Source organism: Gavia stellata, chromosome 25 (assembly GCF_030936135.1).
Source record: "Gavia stellata isolate bGavSte3 chromosome 25, bGavSte3.hap2, whole genome shotgun sequence".
In the NCBI taxonomy this organism is placed as follows: Eukaryota; Metazoa; Chordata; class Aves; order Gaviiformes; family Gaviidae; genus Gavia; species Gavia stellata.
Genome location: NC_082618.1, coordinates 1312382 through 1335419, shown reverse-complemented (window position 1 = coordinate 1335419; position 23038 = coordinate 1312382). Strand labels below are relative to the sequence as shown.

General features: G+C 43.2%; 1 protein-coding gene across 1 annotated transcript in view; it reads right to left on the bottom strand.

The window, feature by feature from the left end:
• Nucleotides 1-23038, bottom strand: part of LOC104250719 (S-adenosyl-L-methionine-dependent tRNA 4-demethylwyosine synthase TYW1) — a 113870-nt gene that overhangs the window by 66533 nt on the left and 24299 nt on the right. Inside the window, exons 9-10 of the mRNA XM_059829496.1 lie at nucleotides 13171-13223; nucleotides 10387-10505 (exon numbers count right to left, since the gene is read on the bottom strand). Coding sequence (XP_059685479.1) covers nucleotides 10387-10505; nucleotides 13171-13223 — 172 coding nt within the window. The remainder of the gene's footprint in view (nucleotides 1-10386; nucleotides 10506-13170; nucleotides 13224-23038) is intronic.

Below are 23038 nucleotides of genomic sequence, written 5' to 3'. Positions count from 1 at the left end.
CACAAAGCACTAGAAAAGACTGGATATTAGGAAAAATTTCTTTACTGAGAGAGTGGTCAAACATTGGAACAGGCTACCCAGGGAGGCGATGGAGTCATCATCACTGGAGGTGTTCAAGGAACATGTAGACATGGCACTGTGGGACATGGTTTAGTGGGCATGGTGGTGTTGAGTTGATGGGTGGACTTGGTGATCTTGCAGATCTTTTCCAACCTTAATGATTCTGTGAAAAGGAAGGTCCATTTTTAGCTCCATTGCGAAGGTACCAACTGCCACCCTGAGGAGGACAGGATTTGTTTCTAACCCAATCTTTGTGTAATGCTCTAGTAACAAGACAGATGAGGGCAAACTACTTCAAGCTATATCAAGAGACTAGCAAGTCTGCAGTATGCCAGAGATGCACTGCTGGGGGATGTGATTAATCTCCTGGATTTACTCAATAGCAGCTTCTCATCACTTCTGAGATCTGCTAGCTACTGCATTACTGAAACCCAAATGCAAAAAAATAAAAAGAAAATGTTAGTTTCTCTGAGCCAAGCAGATTGTAGGATAAAAAACACTGATCTTCCATCTGAGGGACAGCTTGTGTCACATTGGGTTAGGAAGCCAACCTTGCCTACCTGGAAAGGACCACCGTACCCATATTTTGTTTTCTTCAAAAATGGAAAAAGCCTACCCAGGCAAATCCACCCAAGCAGCTGGAAGATAGATGGAGTTTCTCCCTATTTCATTAGCATGAGAGGATGTTACAAAGTCATCGGGAAAAAATGCATCCAGGCCAGCAAATGACATATTACAAGCAACTGGTGTGGTACCCATCATGCTTGCACCTGGACAAACACAACCCAGAGAGCGCCTGCACAAGGGCACAGACCTCTCCCTGGTGAGAGGAACTCCCCACTAACCTTGCTGCACTTAGATGGGGATTGAACAGGGATAATTCAGCCTTTAAGTACCATCCCTAAGAAAATCAACAAGTTTCTGTGCTTTTATCTCCTTGTTCTCTCTCCATCTTCTCCCGCTTTTTTCCAAAACATGCTACAAAAGTTCCTCCACTTTTCCCCTACCAATGCTACTGCAGCTCATAGAATAATTTCTTAATAGTAGAACAGCATACTTCACAGTGTCTTTCAGAATAGCACTATTGGATTAACATAGCTCTGAACAATAAAACAAGATCAAGCAATATAGACTCCTGAAACTCTGTTTTCTGACCACCTCATCTGTTTCCTCTACCACTCTCCATCCCTGGAGGTCGGCCACAGAGACGACTGAGGTTACCTGCTGTATTCAGCCTTCCAGATACACAGGCATTAGGACATGATGCCCAGCATTTAACTGAAGAAGGAAAGACAGAGGGAAGCACTTTCTCAGAATGAAGTGGCTGGTCCAGTGCCTGCTGAAGACAATCAAAAGACTCCCACTGACTTCTCCAAGTGAGAAAGACCTGCGGCTCCACACTTCGACAGTGCTAAACCAATAAATTCTAGATCCGGCATCAATAAAAACAGCCCTTTGGCCCAAACATTTCTTCATCCACTTCAAGAGCAAAGATTCAAACACTGCTCTTAAACTACTTTATCATCTCAAAGATTCTTTAAGCTAAAACAGCTTTGCTTTTTTAATTTTGCTATTTTTTTCTGTCCGCCAACATGGAAAGTTTTCTGAATGCCAACTATAAAAAGGCATTTATAAAACTCTTACATCTTTAACCGCATAACTTGTACCTTGTATATTTAATAGGGCAAGTTGGCAGAAAATCAATAGGCTCTTGATGCACGCTGGACAGCTATTAATTATTAGTGTCCAACAGTCCTTGAATTTAACACATTCTAACTGTTTAATAAACATACCAGGTCATGTCTACAAAGCAGCTTATTTGGCAAAAAGCATTTTTTCTTCTAATAGGTGGAAAAAGCAATGTCTTGTGGCTGATGAGATTGTTTCGCAGTCCCTGGCACAGACAGAAGTTCACTGACACCTTCCCGTTCCTCTGCAGGCTCTGTGACCCTCCACATCATCTGCCTCACCAGCTACTCAAGTCTTGAGCAAGTAATTGTGCATGGTATTCCTTCCAAAAATAACACAAGCAAAAATCTCACTCAGAACCACACACACCCTTATTTTATTACAAATTCAGGTGTGAAACAGGTTTGATCTGATACTTCAGAGACAAGCCATCACTGCCACAGCACCCCACCACCACGGAGCGATGCAAGACTCCACAAAACATGATGGGGAGCTCCCAGCTCGCTCCTGCTCTCCCCTGGCTAACAAGACTACCTCCACTCCAGCCTTGTTTGCATTCTCATCAGACCTGTGATTTACCAGTATTATTTGTCAGCATCAAAGTGTCCCTGGCAGTCAGTCAGACCTCTGTGAAGGTGTTTTCTTGAGGGGCAGGGCATCCCCCTCCCCAAACACTCATGTGTTATTTTAATAAAGCAGCTTTTGCTTGATACCCTCTTCTAAAAAGTTTGCTCGCTTCTGTGAGCAATGCTTAGTATTATGAAGTCTTTCAAGAAACTTTGAGGGGAAAATGCAGCACAGGTAAAATATCATTTACTCCAGTGATCAACTGATTCACGTTGATACCTGGTGGGGAACGTGAAGGTGAAGAAAACACTGTTGGCAGTGATCATGAAAGGACAGAGCACATGGCTCCCAGGAAGGGATGGGAAGGAAAGAGCAGAACAAAACCAAGAGAGTTCACTTCAGTGAACCCTGAGAACCAGTGGACGAGATCCCAGCAGAGAAGAGTTTAAGGACAAAGGAGTTCAGGAGAACTGTCAGTTTTTTAAACCCTGTTAAGGGAGAAATGCCAACTGTGGCAATGAACAGCAAAGATATGTAGAGTAGCAAGAAACCAGTCCAGTCTGGCAGAATCACAGGCTATTCTGCAACCTTACGATCCTCCAGCTGAAAATAAAAGGAAGAGCACAAGAACACAGGGTCTTAATCAGAAAGGTCAAGGCAGAAAATCAGATATAACTAGCAGAGGACATACAAAAGGGCTGACAAAAAAGACCTTCCTATAACGATGTGAGGAGTAAGATGACGAAGGAAAAAGCTTGTCCAATGCACAAGCAACCAATGCTAGTTCCTCCGTGATGACAAGAAACCTGTTTGCACCCTTTCTTTTACTTTCTCCTGACAGCAATGGGAAGAACCCAGATTGGACTAGAAAGAGGACAGGTTAGAGATATTTAATCTAAATTAAATGTTTTCACTAGGATGGTTAAACTCACCCTAGAGCATGTTGGATGAATTAGCTGACAGTATCAGAGTCGCTAGCAACAAGCTGAAAGTTTGTGAGGAGCATGTAAAAATGATTTAAAACACACTGAAAAAGTACAAATGCAATGCCCACTTTAGCAGCAGCCAAAGACTTCTACACCAGCCCCTCTTAAACTTCCAGTTCCTCAGGACATAACGGATTAAATAAGTGTGTGTGAGCCCCAGAACACGGCACTGAGATAAATAACAGCCAACACGAACCTGCTAAGAACATTTATGCCCAGACCATCACTGGTCCTTGTAGGCAAAGGGGAAGGAGAAGAGGTTGATCTTTTGACACCATCTTACCCAATATTCTCATAATCTGCCCAAAGAAACGCTCTGTAAGTAGCACTGTTTTGTAAGAGAGCACAAATCAGGGTGGAAAACATGAATCACAGATTAGTTACCACTGGTTCAGTAGGACATTAGATCTACCCCAAAAAGCATCTGCAGGGTTGTATCCTGTACTGGTCCTATTCAGCAGCTCCCAGGAGTAGAACGATGGCTCAGGAGGTACGCTCACCACATCTGAGGTGGAACTGACCTGGCTGGAGATGCAAACTCAGGGAGGACAAGATGCAATTAAAAAGATCCCCAAGCTGATGGTATTACATAGCCATAACTTGCATTTGACTGCAAAATGCCTTGTGGTGGGGATAGAGACTTGAAGTCTTTACTTTCAGATTTACTTTCTACAAATCTGATGACATTCACTTTAAAAAGAAAAAAGAGAAGTTTTGATAGGAAAAACAATTAAAAAAATCCCTATCTAGACTGCTGTCTGAGGACGAGGAATACAACATTTCTATAGAAATTTCCCCATTAAGTAACAGACAATTATTTCTCATGTTGCTCTGAGCAATCTTTTGTTAGCTGTAGAAATGAGAAAAATAATGATTTCTTATGAATAAATTCAGGAAGAGAAAAAGGCTTTTCAAAAGGCATGGAATTATTCCTAAATGCTGATAAATTTAAACAATTTTACAGAAGAAAAAATTGGGGAAATAAGGCTGAAGTCAAATGTTTGGATATCTGAACATCCCAAGAAAACTCATTTTAAAAATTACAAAATCTTCAGTATTTTCAAAAGAAAATTTGGACATAAAATCAACATAAATAAAAAGATTTTTCAGAAACAGGTGAAAAAGCCCAAAATGAATTGATGAATTCTGGAGTAAACAAGATAAATCAATACATAACTTTTACCTTTTCACTAGGAGTGCATTGCAGCTGAACCCTCACTAACTTCCCAAGGTTTTTCGGATCAGCTGCGCAATCAAAATAAATTCAGTCCTCTCCTTGTGAGATTACTTGGTCATATTATACCACCTGGCAGCATCTCATGATAGTACCAGTAATGAGGACTTCAGACCAGGTTGGTTTTGCCAGTTCCTCTGAACTGAGAGAGAACTGAACTTGAGAAGATTTTTAGAAGAACCCACTGCTGGCACTGGTGAGGCCGCACCTTGAATACTGTGTTCAGTTTTGGGCCCCTCAGGACAAGAAGGACATTGAGGTGCTGGAGTGTGTCTGGAGAAGGGCGACGGAGCTGGTGAGGGGTCTGGAGCACAAGTCTGATGAGGAGCGGCTGAGGGAGCTGGGGTTGTTCAATCTGGAGAAGAGGAGGCTGAGGGGAGACCTCATCGCTCCCTACAACTACCTGAAAGGGGGTTGTGGTGAGGTGGGTGCTGGTCTCTTCTCCCAAGTGACAAGCAACAGGACAAGAGGAAATGGCCTCAAGTTGCACCAGGGGAGGTTCAGGCTGGATATTAGGAAAAATGTCTTTCCTGAGAGAGTGGTGAAGCATTGGAAGAGGCTGCCCAGGGAGGTGGTGGAGTCACCATCCCTGGAGGGGTTCAAAGAACATGTAGACATGGCACTGTGGGACATGGTTTAGTGGTGGACTTAAGAGGGTTAGGTTTACAATTGGACTCAATGATCTTGCAGGTCTTTTCCAACCTAAATGATTTTATGATTCTCTTCTAACTCACACTTCTGAAATCTTAAGGATGGAAGATGCCCCGTACTAAAAAACTACACCCCAGCTCTAAGAAATGCTCGCTTTAAGAGGAGCAGTTTCTAGAAAGGTGGGCAATGCTGAGTGCCTCCCAGAACTCTGCCCTATGCTTGTGTCAACATATTTCATTCCTTCCCAGCGAACCATGTTCAGTCTCAAAGATTATTTCAAAACCAGCTTGCACGTCAGGATGTACAAGGTTGCTTTCAAAGCTATGATCACTCCATCACGTTACTGATTACTGTAACCGGGTACCAAGTCACCAACCACCTGCAGCAACTACTAAGACACTTGTGAGCATTTCATAGCCAATAATCTGTTTATATTCACTACTAATGCCATAAATATGTAAACTAATAATGACAACTACAAAAGCCTTCAACAAGTCCAAGACCACGAAAACACACACTGCTATAGAATGAAAAGCATAGAATTCAATCCCAGCAAGTTGCTGGCAGGGTACTTTTTCTTCCTATCATAACCCTTTTGCATAACAGGAGTGAAAATACTGCCCACCGCACAGTGTAAGCTGGGAATCCTCACACGGCAGATACTACTGTGGGGACTAAGGGCATTTACAGTGACCTTACCCCCACGCTTCCGTGCCTGATTTGGCAAAACAGCACCTAACTAATACCGAGAGCCACCCTGAGCAGCAACCCTTTTGCACAGTACCGAGCAACTGATGCAACCCCATCCTGCACAAACAGCATTGCCAGCGCCTTAGCAAAGTGCCGACGCTCCTGGGAGATGGCACATAAGCACCCAGCCGAGACAGTCACCAGGATCTGCTCCCATCTCACCTGATGGACCACACTGACATTTTCTCCTAGAAATGTCTCAGATCATTACAGTGCTGGCAGAGCAGCACATAAAGGCACCAAGACTTTTTTCTTTTACCGTTGACAGGGGCATGAGCTAGCTATATTCTATGATGTCCTGTCCCCCACCCCATTTATACAGTTACTTCAAGAGCTCCTAGAAGAGAGGCCCAAAGGACAACAAACTAGTGAAGAATCAAATCTGAAGAAAACAATGAACCTCACGTCACAACATATTAATTCTGTAATCAAAAAATAATCAAATTGAAACACTGGAATAAGAGAGTATTAAGTTAGTAGAACAAGGACGGGAGGCTGGAAATGCAGAGATACTCTCTGAGCTTTCAGGCTCAGGTTCTAAGTTTCCCAAACCTGCAGTGTTAACTCCTTTGATATCACAATATTCCACATTTCCCTGAAGAACTTAGCCTCTGGAGTCAAGTTACTTAATGAGAAGAAGCTTTTGTTTTAATCTATGTTTTCAGTTTCTTCTTAATTTTTTTAAAGACCTTATTAAGTACCTCTCCTATGGGAGATTATTAGTCTCCATTTTGCAGGGCTTACTGTGATCACTGGCCTTTGGCCACACACTTAGATTGCCTGAACTGAACTTCAGCTGTTATCTACCATACAAGTTAAAGTTGAAACCTTCAGATACAGGTATAAGTGTCATAGAGTTACAGAAGAAATATGAACCAATTTCTTCACGGGGTATTTCACTGTCTGGTTTGCCTCCTCAGATGAAAAAATAAACCCTATTAATTTAAATCTTATTTAGCTGTTCCATCTCTCCACAATAATTGATTGGGCATTAGACACTCTGCCAGAAAATATAATCAAATCAGGTTTGCCTGGTGATTGTGCCGCAATACAGTGTCAGAAAGCCTCTGTCCCCACACTCGCTCTAATTGATTAAAAGATTTGGTCACTTGCACATTTCCATTTAGACAATTAAGCTAAAGAGACACTACAAACACAGTGAGACCAGCTGAGAGCAATAATGGATAGTGACAGACTATTTTTGTAGGGAGAGTTATGACTTAGGGATGTTGCAGTAATTAAGGTGTTTCTTTCCCCCCCCCCCCCCCCCCCCCTTGCTCTTGATGCAACAGTCTCAGGAGTTCAACATAACATGATTGCTGCCTTGCAGGGGGAACACCATACAAACAAACGATCTGCTTTTCCTGCCCTCCAAAGAAGCTGCCACATTATAAATCACGTTTTATCACCAAACTCTCAGCCAGCTCTCTGAAGGGGAGAGGCAGGGAAGCACAAGCCAGCGGTCACACCAGTAAGGGGGCACTGGCAGGCTTGATATCTAGCAGGGACATACTGCTTCCAGGGACAAGGAGGAGAAGGAAGGTCTCCAGTAGAGTCAAGCTACATCTTTCACAAAAAAACCTAACTTTCTGGGTGTGTTTGCACACTGGCTCCACCCATGATTCCTGGTTCAGGGCCAAAATGTGTCAGTCATGACCAGTCAACTACAATGACATCCAATTCCCAGGGAAAGCGGCTGAACTACAACGTTTCTTGCCAAAGTGAGGAAGAGGAAACAGGCTCCTTGGCCTTTTCCTCAGCAATCCTGGGAGAGCTACGGTGGTTATGCAGTTGGAAACACTGGCAGACTCTACAAATGTCAGAATCCTTAAAGAAGAGATCAAGAAAAAAAGAATCGCAGCGGTCTTATCTACAGCTTAGTGTGCAGAGCTGCACAATGAGACCAGCAAGGCATAAAACCTGCATTAAAAACATTTTGCCAACCGTAGATCAAAACTATTGCTTCCTATGTCTCCAACAGCACAGATGGTAACTGCTAATAGGAAGGTAACATGTTTATCCTACCCAGCCACCGGTGCCTGCATTTAGTCTTACATGATGAAGGATCTGCAAGGCCTGGTGGGTTTAAAATAAAAAGTGTATAGATAGCCCTGGCTGCAGGGTTTGTGAACTGTGCTGACATGCGAGCAGTAGGGAGTAGAGAGGGTATGGAAGTCCCTTCTTCCTACACCAAATTAACCTGACCAGCACAGCTCACAGCCACACAAAGGCTGTAGCACCCCAAGCACAGGATCTGGAAAAGCAACCAAAGTGAAGAAAGCTTCTTTCAGCAGCAGTTCTGGTTTATGTCAAGCTTAAGGTGTACATAAAGCGAGCCTTGGGATGAGTCTCAAACTGAGCCTTAAGTCTTCCAACTCAATAGAGGTCTGAGAAGAGAAGACAGACAGCTGCAGTCTATATGGAAGAGCCAAGCAACTGCAACCCATTTCACCTGCAAAAGGTAAATAAATGAGAACACTTTTCAGCACAGTCCCCTGGAAAGCTGCATCCTTGCATTTAGGTTGTTACCACTAGTAAAATAAGCATTCTCGCATTCGTTATCATTAGGGCTACTGTTTCCAGGATTCCTCTTAAAAGTGACAAGTGACAGTTACAGGATGATGAGTTAGAGGCACACGGAATGTATGGCACATGGCAATTTATCCTAATTACTGCACTTTTCAATTTACACTTGTTTAACCTCCCCAATTCAGTCCCATACTCCAGACACAGGCTGCTGCTGCTGCTGAGAAATAATACCAAGTTGGGTCATTTTGAAGGGGAACAGCATTAAATGGTCTTCAATGCAATACTAGGAACAAAACGCCTCATTCTGGTGATGTTATTGCTTTCTATTTGCTGATTATGATGTACCTTCTGTGTAGAGACAGAGGGACAATAACACATGTGGCAATCTTCTTCCTACCAGTACAGTCACCACTGTAAATGCGCCATTGCTAGCCAACACATAGGAAAAAAAAAAAGACACATGCAGTACATTTTTCTTCCCAGTCATTAGATTGCTCTGAAGAAAAGCGGCAAAACTTGCACATTTAACATGCCATTTGCTGTGTCCTTTCAAGCCAGGATATGATGAAAGCTCATCAAGAGCACCAATTAACATTTTGGAATAGACTCCCAAATGCAAACTTAACAGGATGACCAGTGTCTTAACGCTTATACTTAACACTAGCATGGGAAACCGCTTCAAAGTGCCTTGAAAATTATAGCAGTCCTTTTGCACTGATGCTATCATTTAAACATTCTCATGAAATATTTGCATTATTAAAATTTGAGGACTATGAAAGACAGACAACGGTACTTGGAGGAATTTGGTTGGTTTTGCATGGAAATATTCGGATGCTGGACACCTAGGCTTAGGGATGGAATAGGTGTTATTGGCAGCCAGCCCCCTGGGGTAGGCATACATACCAAAGGAAGTGCAGCCCCCATGGTTTGAGTTATCTAGCAAGGTAGAAGACAAAAGAGCTCGAAGAATAACCTCCACATCCTCCCACTAAGTATGCTTTCACGTCACTGCTTTTATTTCTGCTGAGCCTCTCAGTCTCTCTCTCACCAATCCCATTCCGCACTCCCCCAGCCTAGCAAAAACGTCCCTCGGAAATCCAGGCATTTCGGTGAGTAAGCAGTGCTGGAGCAGCTCACAGTTCAGATCCAGGCAAAGCTCATTTCCTTTAGAGAATTAACAATGGAGTAGTTTCTCTGAGAAAAGGGGTCACTTTACTGACTAAAATGGAAAGTCATTTATTAGCTACTGTTTAGGAAGGCAACAGTTACTAAGTCATCACTTTTCACTCACTGAGAATGCAATTCAATCAGTGAGGATGAAGGTACTTTAAATAAGAAAAATGGTCTAATTTCAAAACAAAGATACTCACATTGCTTAGCACCTTGGTGGCTTTGCACAACATGAGCCAGCCCATGTTCTCCAGAGCACCAGGAGCCATAGGGAGTCTCAGGCAGCGATCTCCAGAGGAAATCAAACCTCTGCGAAGTGCTTTGAGCAGGCGGCAATGGGAATGGCAGGGCAGTAGATGGAGAGGTGTCTGTCTCCTGCCTCCCTGATTCCTCCTTCCACGGGTTCCCAGCTAGTCTGAACTTGCTGGGGGCCCAAGACCTGGCTGCACAGGAGACACTTCTAGGGGAGGTGGCAGTGGGGAGCCCTCAGATCCTCTTCAGCCTCTGAGCTGTGGAGCCCACCCACCCAGCTCACCCCCTACCATCCCTGACCCACAAGCTCCACAGCTCTCAGAAGGGGAGGAGTACAGGTAGCAAGGGGGAGCAGCGCTGCTCTCTGCCAAACCCTTCTTCCCCCAATTTCCAAGTGAAAAGGGCACACAAGTTACTCTACCCTAGGTTTGAGGAACAGGAGAGCGACAGAGTGGAACAGAGACCCCATCCCAAAGTAAAACTGCAACAGTATTTTACCTCCAGCAAAAGACGCATTTGTTTGCGCAAGCCAGGCTCGGCGTGGCCTCCATGCAGCGGTGGCTCTCAATTCCATAAAACGTGTGTTTGTAGCAGCCTCCTCTGCCTCGAAGCATCGACTGACAGCAGAGAAAGACACACAGAAATACCAAGAAAGTTAAAACACACCATCTGTAACCAAACTGAGTGCAAAGGTTTGAAATCTGCTCCCTGGGCGTATTTGCAGTTTCCAGTCACTAGTCACTTTGTTGTTCACAGTCACCCGTGACAGACATTGCAAGCGAGGTCACGGCTGCGGAGCAGGTCTGAGTAATGACAATGCAGAAAGAAATTCATAGCACGCAGATCAGTATGCAGTCTGATTGTTTATATATGTCCTTACAGAAACAAGGCATTTATGATGTCAAATTTACAACTGTTTTAGAGGGGAAAAGCTTTAACATAATCAATAACTTCTCACTTGCAACACTACAGCATAACAGTGTGCTTTACTGAAGCTTTTAACTGAATCAGCCAACAAAAAAAAGCAGGTGAAGCCACTTAAGCTGCAAGAAACATTATTGTAAGAGCCCACTAAAAAGTAACAAGGATCAATTTCAAGGCTGCACTACTGAACACTCAATTCTTTTCATTTGTCTAGTAGACTATTTCTTCTAGCACTAAATTAAATAAATACCCTGACCTTATAAACCCTCATTCACACCAGTCAGCGGCTCCAGCAGGACGCTGCACTTTCCTTCAGAGCAGAACCGCAGCAGCCTTCCCACCAGGATATATCTCCTATTTGGCATGCAAGTTGCTTGGAGCGAAGACTGTCTTTCATTATCTCAGTTAAATAATAATGAGAAAGAATCCTTACGACTCTCAAGGGAAAACTTGAAATATGACATAGTAACTTGCAATGTACCTTCCTCTACCTGAAGAGTCCTGATGATCCAAGAGAAAGTCTCCACTGAGCAGCAGGGAAAGAATATACAGGTAACGCCTAACATACGCACAGCCTTGTTATACAGTTGGGAGATTAAACAAAATAGAAAAAGTTGTTTATTCTACCCATCCCTCAAACAATAAAGACTTCAAGAGATTCACAAATTCTAGACAGCAAATCATATTTTGGATTTCGTAAGACAAGCAACTCAGACTCTTTCTAAAATTTGCAGGTTTCATTGCCTTTTCCAGAACATGACAGAACACAATCATTTTCATCTGAGCTGTCACTATGAAACTCTACTTAATACTAATCGTTCTAGTCCTGCTCCTGCTTTCTGCTGATACAAATCTCAAACAAGCCTCCTGAAGATATTCACATATTGGTGTGAATCTGAGTCAAAGCCACTGCCTGTAACCAATTTCAGCTCAATTTATTAGAACACTTTACGTTCAATTCCTGCTTAAGCTAAAAATAGTATGGTACTATCTAAGCACACAGAGCTGCTATTTATTTTGTGAAATGGCTTACAGTGCTGCATTAAATTCTGGGTCTTTAATAAAAATAGGTTCTCTGGTTTTCTCTCTGTCACAGCACTGAAGTTCGACAAGTTTTTCTTTAAACATTTTATGGCCTTCTCTGACACTAAAAATGATAGAAGAGCGAAATATTTGTAAGAGTAAACAGCAGAAGCGTCAGCGGGATCAGTACATCCCACAAATATTCATGACAATACAGCGGTGGGCTCTTTAAACTGATCACGAGAACAAGCCTTTTGATGAGACAGTTCATTGATACCAGGCATTTCAATAAGAAAACCTCGCTGCAGCCACCCACTTCAGTGATTGCCATTCAAAGATCTCTTTTCAAAAATAAACAAAGTTAATCATGCAGCAAAAGAGAGCTGAGACCAAGGAACTGATCACTGTCACAGCAGAAGAATTAGAGATGTGGTGGCATTTTAACGAGGCGATGATTCCCATAGTTTATCATCCCATGAATGCTAAAGGCTTTAGTATGTTATATCAATGTTACTCCCCAAATGCATAACATTACAGACCAGCTTGCAACTTCTGAGCTTCTTGGGGACCTGCAGAGAACAGCCAAAACAATAAACATACTGAAGCGGCTGAAGTTTGTTCTACAGGGCTCTGTGCCTCTGCTGGGAACATTTTTAAGTCTGCAAACTACTTGAAAAGCTCCCGGCTTACACAGCCTACAATAAACAACTGCAGGGCTTGGAGAATGACTTTTTCTCATATATGTGTACACACACACAGAGACGTATTATACACAACTACATACATATACACACGCACTCCCACAGCGCAATTTTTAAAAAGTCCTAGCATTAACAAGTGACAGTTACCTCGCTATCTAAATCTGACTTGGCAAACGCTGAAAACCAGTGGAGGAGCACTGTCGCAAACCAGATATATCCATCACAGAACACCAGGCTCAAACGCCCTTGTGTGCCCATTCGAGTGTAATGACAGACTGTGTTATCTTTGTTGCAGAAGACCTCACACTGGTGATGTAACCTTCCCACTTTTCTCCGCGGTGTTCTGCTCCTGCCATATATTTCAGTAGGCAGGAAATATTTTAGCAGACAGCAGAATAACAGGAAAAACAACAGAAAATGATGTTCCCAGCTCTTTGCCATGGTTGCATTCTCACTCTTCGCAGCGGGATTTTAATAGCTTGAAATGCAAAACTACAGCTTGGAATGTGAAATTTGTTTTCGTGCAAGAAATATCACATTTTTAAAGGACATTTCATCCGGAAATTGTAATACTTGAGTAAGTCTCTAGCTTTTTTTTTTACTCTATAACATGAAAAAGGAAAAGATAGTATACCTTTGTCCATCGGCAGAGCTTCACCCCAGAATGGCTTCCAATCAGCTTGTAACCTGAAAACAAGAAACAAATCAAACCATCAATTTTAACTTACAATAATTGAGACACGAAGCCTATCAATTGGTACACAAAATTATTAAGCCTCACCATCTCAGTGCTGTTCTTCCCCGTTGGCCCAAAGGTGACACACCAGGATGTCCGTGCCTGCCCACAGCACTATCCATTTCATTCTGGGGACCTGCACATCAGAGCAAAGGCCATGGCCGCTCAAGGGACTTCAGCCAACTTGAAATGGTTTCTTTCCATGGGAGATATGTTTATGCTACTCAGTCTTGTTTGAATCAACAGGAGGTGGCCAGAAGACTTCTCCATATAACAGGATAGCAGACTAAGAGGACTAGCCCAGTGATGTGGGACATCTCACTGACCCCAAGGGCCAGCACATGGGAGGGAGCACGACAGGGAACCAGAAGCACCTCCCTGGCCCTAAGCCATCACCCTGGAACAGACTCTTCCCCAGAACAAAGGGGACCTAATTCCCACTGCTCCTTGGCAGGTCTGACCAAGCCTGGAGGACAACATCTGATCCACAGTGCAGCTGCAAGGGCAGAGGAAGAGAACTCAAATGCAGGGCTCAACTTGAACCCAAACTTCACAGGTTCACCAATTCCATCTCCACTGGCTGTGGTGGAGCCACAGTGAGGGAGCCGCTCCTCCGTGCCCGGAGGAAAGCTGATTTTACATCACTTCCCCGTTCCCCAGCCAAGATCAACACAATTTCATTTGAATTTATTAGTCCAGGAGGATTAATTCTACAACATTCGTTAAGCACTAAGTACTATTATTACCCAAACTGCTTGAGTTGGGTTATTTTCCTCTTTGAAAAAAGTGCTTAGAGACCAATACGTCTGAAGGATTAAAAGTCACTTCAAAATCAGCATAAAAATAAGAGGGATTTGAGAAGCCTCACTGTGTCATTCACACAGTAGCATTTATACATCAATGGCCTGGTTGTGCCCAAACCCAGCACATGTCAACTAGCTGCTTTAGGCTGATGTTTATATTAACACTTTCAAGGGGGGAAAAAAAATACCAAATTTTACATATCAAGTCTCCTTCCTGCCAACCAGCATGAACTTAACAGGAAAGTTCTTCTGCTCAGAAGAACTGGCCTTCACCTCCTACAACAAGTAGCAGCACATTTGTCACGGTGCGTCTCTTGCACAGCAAGATCCCAGGAGAGTGCGACTGTGCCCCAAAGTCCCCCACACCTCCAAGGACACCGAGCCCCCCAGGAACTACAGCGACAGCCAATGCCACAACAGCTGCACCAGCTAAAAATTAAGCCATGTGAAGACACACATGGCTAACAAAGAATCATACAGCACCTAAAGCACACTGCTCTAGTTACTCTGCCACTTAAACCCAGCAGAGATCCGCCCAGTCTCCTCGTTCTTCTTGACCTGAGGTTTGCTCCTCTCTCCTCGTGCTGGCTCGAACCTCGCTGGGGGGTTAGGACATACGTGATTTTAGCCTGATCAGTTCTGAGATGACTCTCCAGGAGACTGTACAACCACTTAGGCCAGCACAGGGGAGGTGGCTGGCAGGAGCAAGCAGTGGGGACCCCCCATTAGATGGCAAAGGGTCCAACTGGCAGATTAATTGAGGCTTTGGGGACTTCAATGTCAGGCTGCTCCCATGTCCTGAGCTCCCTCTCCCCTCCAGCTTAGTGAGAATGGACAATATTTCAACCTTTTCCTCCCTAAACGAATAACCCCCCACAAGCCTCACATGCTTTTTCAGAGTTAAGCCAATATAGCAAAGAAGAAAGAACTGCTGTAAGCCAAAATGTCTTGGTAGTTCACATAGCAGATCATCCAATCCTTTCCTGGAGAAAGACATCAGTGTAACCCTGATCAGCACTTCTAACATGGAACTGATAATCTCCAAAGCCATATGCAGTATTGGGAACACCTTTGTCGAGGACTGGATGAGACCCAGAAGACCTTGTAGCAACTTCTGACTGACGCTTGTCAGAGGCACAGCCAAGTACACACAACTGCATTTGGCCGCATCACATCATCTCTCCCACCCTGGGTCTGTCCTGCCTATTTTTTCCAGCATTTCTTTGCTAACAGGCTTGTCCAGCAAGGTCTAATCTCAACTGAGACCTCCCTGAGCTGCTAAAATCTGTGCCCTTACAGGATTTCTTGACGAGCGTTGAAGAGGGTGCTGCATACCTCCTCCCTCTAATACAGCTGTCCAAGCCAGACTCCTTGCTGATGTCAACCAGCACAGCCCCAGCCTTATTTTTTCCATTTTTCAGAATCCAGCAATAGCATTCATGTAAGATCATTCTCTCACAGATCACTTGTCAGTAGAAGTAATGTGGCTGCTTTAAAATGGGTTTTAGATGAAAATTAAATTGGAAATAGGACATGCTTGCCCAGATCTGCTACTGAGTTGTTTGAGGGAAGAGAGGAAGGAGCTAAACTGAGCAAGGTGCCAAGCTCCGGAGCCCAAAGCTGCAGCATTTTCTCTTAAGTTACTTAAATCAACTTCCACCATGTGGAGCACCCACAGCTTCCTTTAAAGGCCAAGAAAATTGTACACATTCAACATCAAAACAGAGTCTTACAAACTTCAGCCAGCTTTAGTGATGAGAAGGGGTTTACTCATCTTGTTTGCTGCTGCCAGGAGTCACAGCTATGGTTACAGGAAGAAACAGCATATACTTGCAGAACTTAAAACCACTGTACAAAGCTGTTGAACTTGGGTCTTCACCACATAGGTAACTCTGGTAGAAAGTGTTGTTACCCTGCTAAGTCATTGCAGGGAACACTGGCCATGCCATGCTTTTTCAGACTTGGAAATTAGGTGAAATATCAATGACCAAGGCTGAACACTTTTTTTTTAAAACACATCTACTCTAGGTGAGCGGAGTCCTACCACCTCTGTAAAGCCTGTTTCTTCAAGCACTTGCTTTACCCCTGGCTAGTAACACAGGCAGCAAACTAGTTCGGGCTAAAAGAAAGCACAAAGGGTTAAGCACTGCTTGGTTCTTGCTAAGTTTCAAAACCAAATATGTGAGAAAATATCTTCACGAACCAGTCTGAGGGTCTTCTCAGTTCCATTTCCACCTTGCAGCTTCTGCTGCACAACCCTTTTGAAAGCTCAGGCTAGCTCATCTCTTTCATCAGCTTTGCCACAACTTCACTGTGGCTCTGCCAAGGCAAATGGTGGTTGAATGAGATCTTACTGATGGCCCAGAAATCCGCACCTATGTACGCCCAGACTCGCTGTGAACACATTCACTTCTTTGCTCTTAAGACATATCACTTGTGAGCAGGAACTCTAAGTGAATATTTGGATACACCACCTTCCAAACAATACAGTGTGTTGCCTTGATGGGGCTCTGCTCACAGTGCCTATGTATCTTCAGATACTAAGGCTGAACAAAACCAATCCATTTATTATTTCTACAGCCTAATATTCAAAGGGTCCCTTAAATTATAAGCAGGCTTATAGTAATCAGGTCAACTCCTGACTAAAGACACAAGAACATCTAATCTGAAGTCTGTGTACTAGTTGATCCCACTCTAGATGATAAATTTTGAATGACCTAGAAGCCTGCCAAACTTCACTGAAATTAAGTGTCATTTTTTTGCTATAGTAAGACATGAATTAAGCTTTTAAACAAGCTTTTGGGGGAATGAGTGTTATCAGGCAGTAACACTAGGCCGATAAACATTTGGTGATTGCTCGCCCTGACAATCCAACTGGATTTTAATAGACCACAGACTTTTAACACCAGAGAGATGGCCAGTGTTGCAGATGGTGACTGCTCCATTGTCTGGGGCAAAACCGTTCTGCAACCATTTAAAGCTACATTGCAGCATTTCAACCCTATCATGTAAATAATAGTTTAGAAGTCCATTCTCTGAAATTCAAAGAATTCATCAAGGCACCCTACTGAGCTCTCAGCCACTGAGCCAGGACACTGCTATCTACATACCCATGTCACGTTCCAGTATATCAAGATGTTCTGGTTGTGGTTTTGCTAGTTTACCAGTGCCATGCATATAACAAGTCTTTCTAAGCTCCTGAACATGGTTGAATTATGCGCATATGTGAGCAGTTACGCTATTTTAATTTTGAAAGCAGAACAGATAAGACAAACCTAATTTCTACAAGTACAACTGTCCATATCAGAAGCACTACCATGATATCTGCGCAGTCTAAAAAAAGCATCTTCAGTAAGCCATACTGAAGAGCATTTAAAGATTGCTGACTATCCCAACATAGCAAAACATCTAGAAGAAAATCCGAAGACACCTTCCAGCACAGATCTCTACACCACCAAAAGCTTGTGCTTTCAATGTCTTCTGTTGAAGCAAAGCAAAAGATTTAATTATGGAAGAATGAAGGAGATTAGTGGTTGACAAATCCCCAAAAGGTACAAGAAAAAGACTTAGCCATCCTTCTCTAAGCATGCAGTCACCATAAGCTTGGTAAATGCCAATCTGATGTCACACTGTGCTTCACAAACTCAAACGACTTTCAGAAGGCTTTTCTTCTGATAAGAGTAATACACAACTGGCAAATCAGTGCAGTTCTATCAAGCAATCTCCATAAATAAAATCCCTCTGGTTTGAAGCAATGATTATCTGTTAAAGCTGAAACTCAGTGTAGAAAGGGGAACTCCACACTAGGAGAATGTCTACAGGGGAAAAAAGTTTCCAATTTCCTGCCGTTTTGCAAGAGTGCAGTTTAAAAGGGTCAGCGACACAGCAGTAATCCATCACCACCACTTTAAGGACCATTTGAAAGTTGTAACACAATTGCTGCATTTGAGCCACTGCCCAAAAGACAACATTCTGACTAAAGCTAGAAAATTAATAAGAAAAAGAAATTCTGTTGGTAAAAGGAACCTTTTCAAATTATATTAGCATTTCATACCAAAATAGAAAGAAGTGGAATCTGGGCAGTGGAATTTTTCAGATTGCCCAAGCACAATAGGAGAAACCTCCAGTTTCATTCCTAGCATTGCTCAATCTTCAAGAAACCCTTGCCAAGCCCATCAAGACTTACTCTTTAGGTTTTTTCGTTTTTCTTGAAAGAGAAGAAAGTGCTTTTAAAAAGTACAAAAGGCTTGTGATTTGTGGAAGGACTTGCTTCCATGAACTCAAAGCAGGAATGAGGACACAAGAAAGCATTGCAGGACCTTGTATGCAAAAATACTGTCATTCCAAAATGGATAGAAAGTTTGGTCTTTCAGTGGAGCTTCTGAAATGCTTCTTCAGATTCTTCTCATTGTACACAAAACAAAGAACATCTTGAACATTTTTATCACATAGTAAAAGCCTACTAAGGTTAGTGAAAGAAATACAGCTGCTTTGGCAGGCAAACCAAACCTAACCTATCACGAAAATGAGACTGGCAAAGTTCAAGGGTGGGAATGCCAGTAGCTATAATAAATTCCAGCCTCAACAGCTGATCATAAAAGTGCTAAACAATTCTTCAAATCTGGCTTTTCACTTAAACCCAGATGTCCACTTTAATCCAAGAGCACCTTTTCCTTTGCAGCACAGAACTGCCTGAGCAGTAGGAATATAAAACCTCCAATACTCAAATGCATAATTTTTTGTTGAAGGCATAGTTTGACAAGAACAGCCACACAGACCACTGATATTTTCACCTACATCAACTAGTACTGAAGAAAAACCAAAAGAAAAGCCTTCTACATCTGGCACCTTTGACAAAGAGCAACACGTTAAGCCAGACCATTTGCTGAGCTGTTGCAAAATGTTTGCCATGAACACGTCACGTTGGTGACTTCCACTAGTAGCAGCCACAGCAAAGCATATCTTATAGAAGTGAGGCCATGAGCATCAACAACGTGGCAGCCCATACCATTTTAATCCGCTTCTCAAATCAACTGCAAGTTCTTTAGACCTCCTCTCACCCAAGGAGAGATGGAGAAAAGATGTCCATCCCTAGCTGAATTAGTTTCACTAACTTCCACATTGGCTTTGCCATCCCAAGAGGAGAACAGCTGCTCCCCTACTCCCAAAAAGCAATCTTTAGGGCTTGGCAAGCAAACATCCATCACCATCCACCACCATCCACCAGAACAATCCTAAGAAAAACAGAACTAACCAGCCATCTCCAGAAGTAACCTTCCAACTGCTCTCAGACACTGCATCCAAGATAAAGACGTGCAAGATAAAAGCCCCTCAAATGTTCTTAATAGCAAAAGGACCCCTAAGTCTCTGCCAGGGAGGTTGGGAAGACACAAGCTCCACGGAGGAAGAGAGCACATGCAATTCACATTCGGGCTGTAAAGCAAGCAGAAAAAAGACAACATGATGGGTCTCTTGAACAGGCTGTCTCACAGAAGGATGAGTTTCCCACAGACACATTCCCTGCACTGCCTCAGCTCCCCCACTAGGGCCAGAGCAACAGCTCCATTGTCAGGACCCTGGGCTTTCCCTCACACTCACCCATTCTCACATGGAGGACCTTTGGGTCCCTCCAGTGCATTCTGTAGCCCTACCTCACATTTCCAGCTCCCCCCACATCCTCTATCTATTTTGGCTGGCCTGATGGCTGGGTAGGAGACAGCAAATGCGTGCCTAGCCTAGAAACTCATCCTTGCCAACTGGCAGTAACCAGCTGGCCAAAGAGGATGGGTCATACCTCAGAGGTCATGTCATTCACTGAGGAGGAAGAGAGCCTCAGCCCCTCTTTATTCTCAGGAAAATTGAAGAAATCTGCAGAAATTTAAGATCTTTAAGAGCTGTACATCAGCACCAGCTTTGGCTGAAAAGTTTCATGTGGAAGAAGGCAGACAGCCTGCACAACTCCCTTCTTCAAGTACCCAGAACAAATACATAGAGACAGAACTACAAGCTGCTGCTACAGACAAGATTTTTTTTGTTCGTGTTTTTAGTCTTTTTCAGTCATTCCAGGCACATTTCTTTCTCCACATTTCCATTTGTATAAACTGTCCCCTTGCTTGAGGAAAGTGTCATGTTATGAAGAAAGGACAGCAAATTTTATCCTTGCCTGAATATATCTTGTATTTTGTTCCAGCTCAATAGACTTAATTTCAAAGACCAATACTCTCCAAAGCCCTTCCAAAACCTGGAAAAAAAAATGGATGCACTTCAAATATAAATGCATTTATGCTTATTTTCCTCTATTATACATGGGGTAATTCCACCAGCTCCAGGAACTACACAAGGGAAGAATCAGGCCCACAAAACCAAGCTTTCACCATCTACTCTGCTCCTGATAAGCTGCTACATCTGCACCAGCAAATTAGTATTGCAGTCAGCTCACCATCAGCTCTTGGCAGCTTCCACACTGTGGGACTTCAGCATCTTCTGCTTCCTAGATTCTTCCTTTCTAACTGTGTATTCACTGTTTATCTACACAGACATTTTCCAAGGAACTGCAAGAAAGTTTAGTAGGCTTAACTTTGCCGGGTTTCAGTCATTGTATTTATTATGCTTACTAAGAATAATTTTCTATTTTGCAAACTCATTTTTAATCTTGCCATGGCCAATATTTGAATTCTGTGGTACATTTTAGGGACTGCACCAGTGTTACTAATCCCTGACCCAGCTGTGAGCTGCTAGTGCCACCTGGAGTTTAATATACACAAAAAGGACGCCAAATCCAAAAGATGCATGCAAACATTTCGGTGCACAGCCTGCAAAAGTATACACCCATCAGCACCGAACTCTGTGCAATGTCTTTGCACAGTGGATCTCATTTCCAAAGTCTGGACACTCAAAAAGCTCAGCACAGGAAGCCAAGCTGAGATGGTCAGAAATGCTCAGAGCTGCAGGGACTGGAAACCTCAGTCCAAGAGTGGACAGAAAAAAACATCAAGTACTTTTAAAAACCTACTCTCAAACAAGCTTGGTACACACTTGAAGAGCCCAGTCTTCAATATTTTTCTAAAGTCAGCCTCTTGATTGCTCATACATACTTTGATCTACGTGTTTTAGCATATCTTTATATCAACCACAAAGTCAAAACAGGAAAACAAGCAGTTACTGAAGCAGCCCATACTATTTCAGATACAATCTGTCTCCTAATACCACTTGTCTTTGAATACAAGGCAAATAGAGGTATTCTGGACACCCTGGTGCTAAATTGTAGGCTCACTTAACCAGTAGAGACAGAACAATCCAACTGGACTACAGCAAAACAGTACCTATGGTAGCAGAGACACAAGAGAATAATTAATACAATGTCAGTGGGGTCAGTCTTTGGGTATCATTAATCCATTCTCACCGTGTTGCCTACCTCAGAAAGCACAGTTGTATTTAGCAGTGCTACTATAGCAAAGAACAAAGCAAAGAGCATGTCAGAAATACACAGTACGAGCATCTCAAGAGATCCAGGTCCTTGGAATTTCCTAAGTGATCAGCTCTTCAGGGTTTTGAGCTTGTTTTTTCTCTGTTTTATTCCTGCACATTTAAAAGAAGCACATCAAAGACGACCTGAAGCACTGCTAAATACAACTGTAACGTAATAGGGATGATGAAACTGGCTGTCACTGTGCCACATCGTATTTAACCTCCAAATATTTCAAGTCGGCTACAGTAAAACTGCGATTCCCCCAAATGCCAGCCTTTGCTTTTGTATTTGGCATGACAATGTTTGGCTTTCAGTCTGACCATCACTATCAATAAAACATTTGTCGAATCACAGAATCACTAAGGTTGGAAAAGACCTGCAAGATCATCAAGCCCAACCATCAACCCAACCCCACCATGGCCACTAAACCATGTCCCGCAGTGCCACGTCCACACGTTCCTTGAACCCCTCCAGGGATGGTGACTCCACCACCTCCCTGGGCAGCCTCTTCCAATGCTTCACCACTCTCTCTCAGGAAAGACATTTTTCCTAATATCCAGCCTGAACCTCCCCTGGCGCAACCTGAGGCCATTTCCTCTTGTCCTATCACTTGTCACTTGGGAGAAGAGACCAACACCCACCTCACCACAACCCCCTTTCAGGTAGTTGTAGGGAGCGATAAGGTCTCCCCTCAGCCTCCTCTTCTCCAGACTGAACACCCCAGCTCCCTCAGCCGCTCCTCATCAGACTTGTGCTCCAGAGACCTCACCAGCTTCGTCGCCCTTCTCTGGACACACAAATCAAAGAGTGGTTAAGACTAACAATGGTTAACAACCCGAACAGAGCACAGGTCTCTGTGCTATTGCTGTACTGACTTTATAGCAGCAGGAAAATGTAAAAGATAATCAATGTTTTTGTACCCATAAAATAAGCCTAGCTGATACAGGGGACACTGAAGGAACCCTCGTGGATTCACACCAGGATTTTTTTTTCACAGTCACCTTTCCTATTAAAACAGCAGCTTGAGACTCCCTGTAAAGCTAAAGAAGGATTTAAATGCACTTCCTGAAAAAATCAGCGAAGGGCCTGATGATCAGGAGCTCTAGAAAGGCAAACTTCACCATATACAACAAAATCCTCTGGTACCCAGAACAAGCAGAAAAAACCCCAAACTTTCAGCCCAGCAGGGATTGTTTTGAGAATCTACAAGCAACTGCAAAAAGCAATTTAGAACATGTTAGGCTGTATCTACTAGTCACCACAGGAAACATTAATATGGAAAGTTTGCTCCTATTTTCAGTTTATTTCATGACATCTACCTAAACAGATGAAATTACTAAAGCATTAACACAGCAAAATGGTACCACTGCAAATTAACACAGCCAAATACTTCAACTATCAGCCTCTCTCCAGCTCTCTTGGAGGCACTAAATATTTTGTGCTGTATTTGAATTTTACGCAAGACTGAACACTGAGGGAAAGGGAATCAGCATTG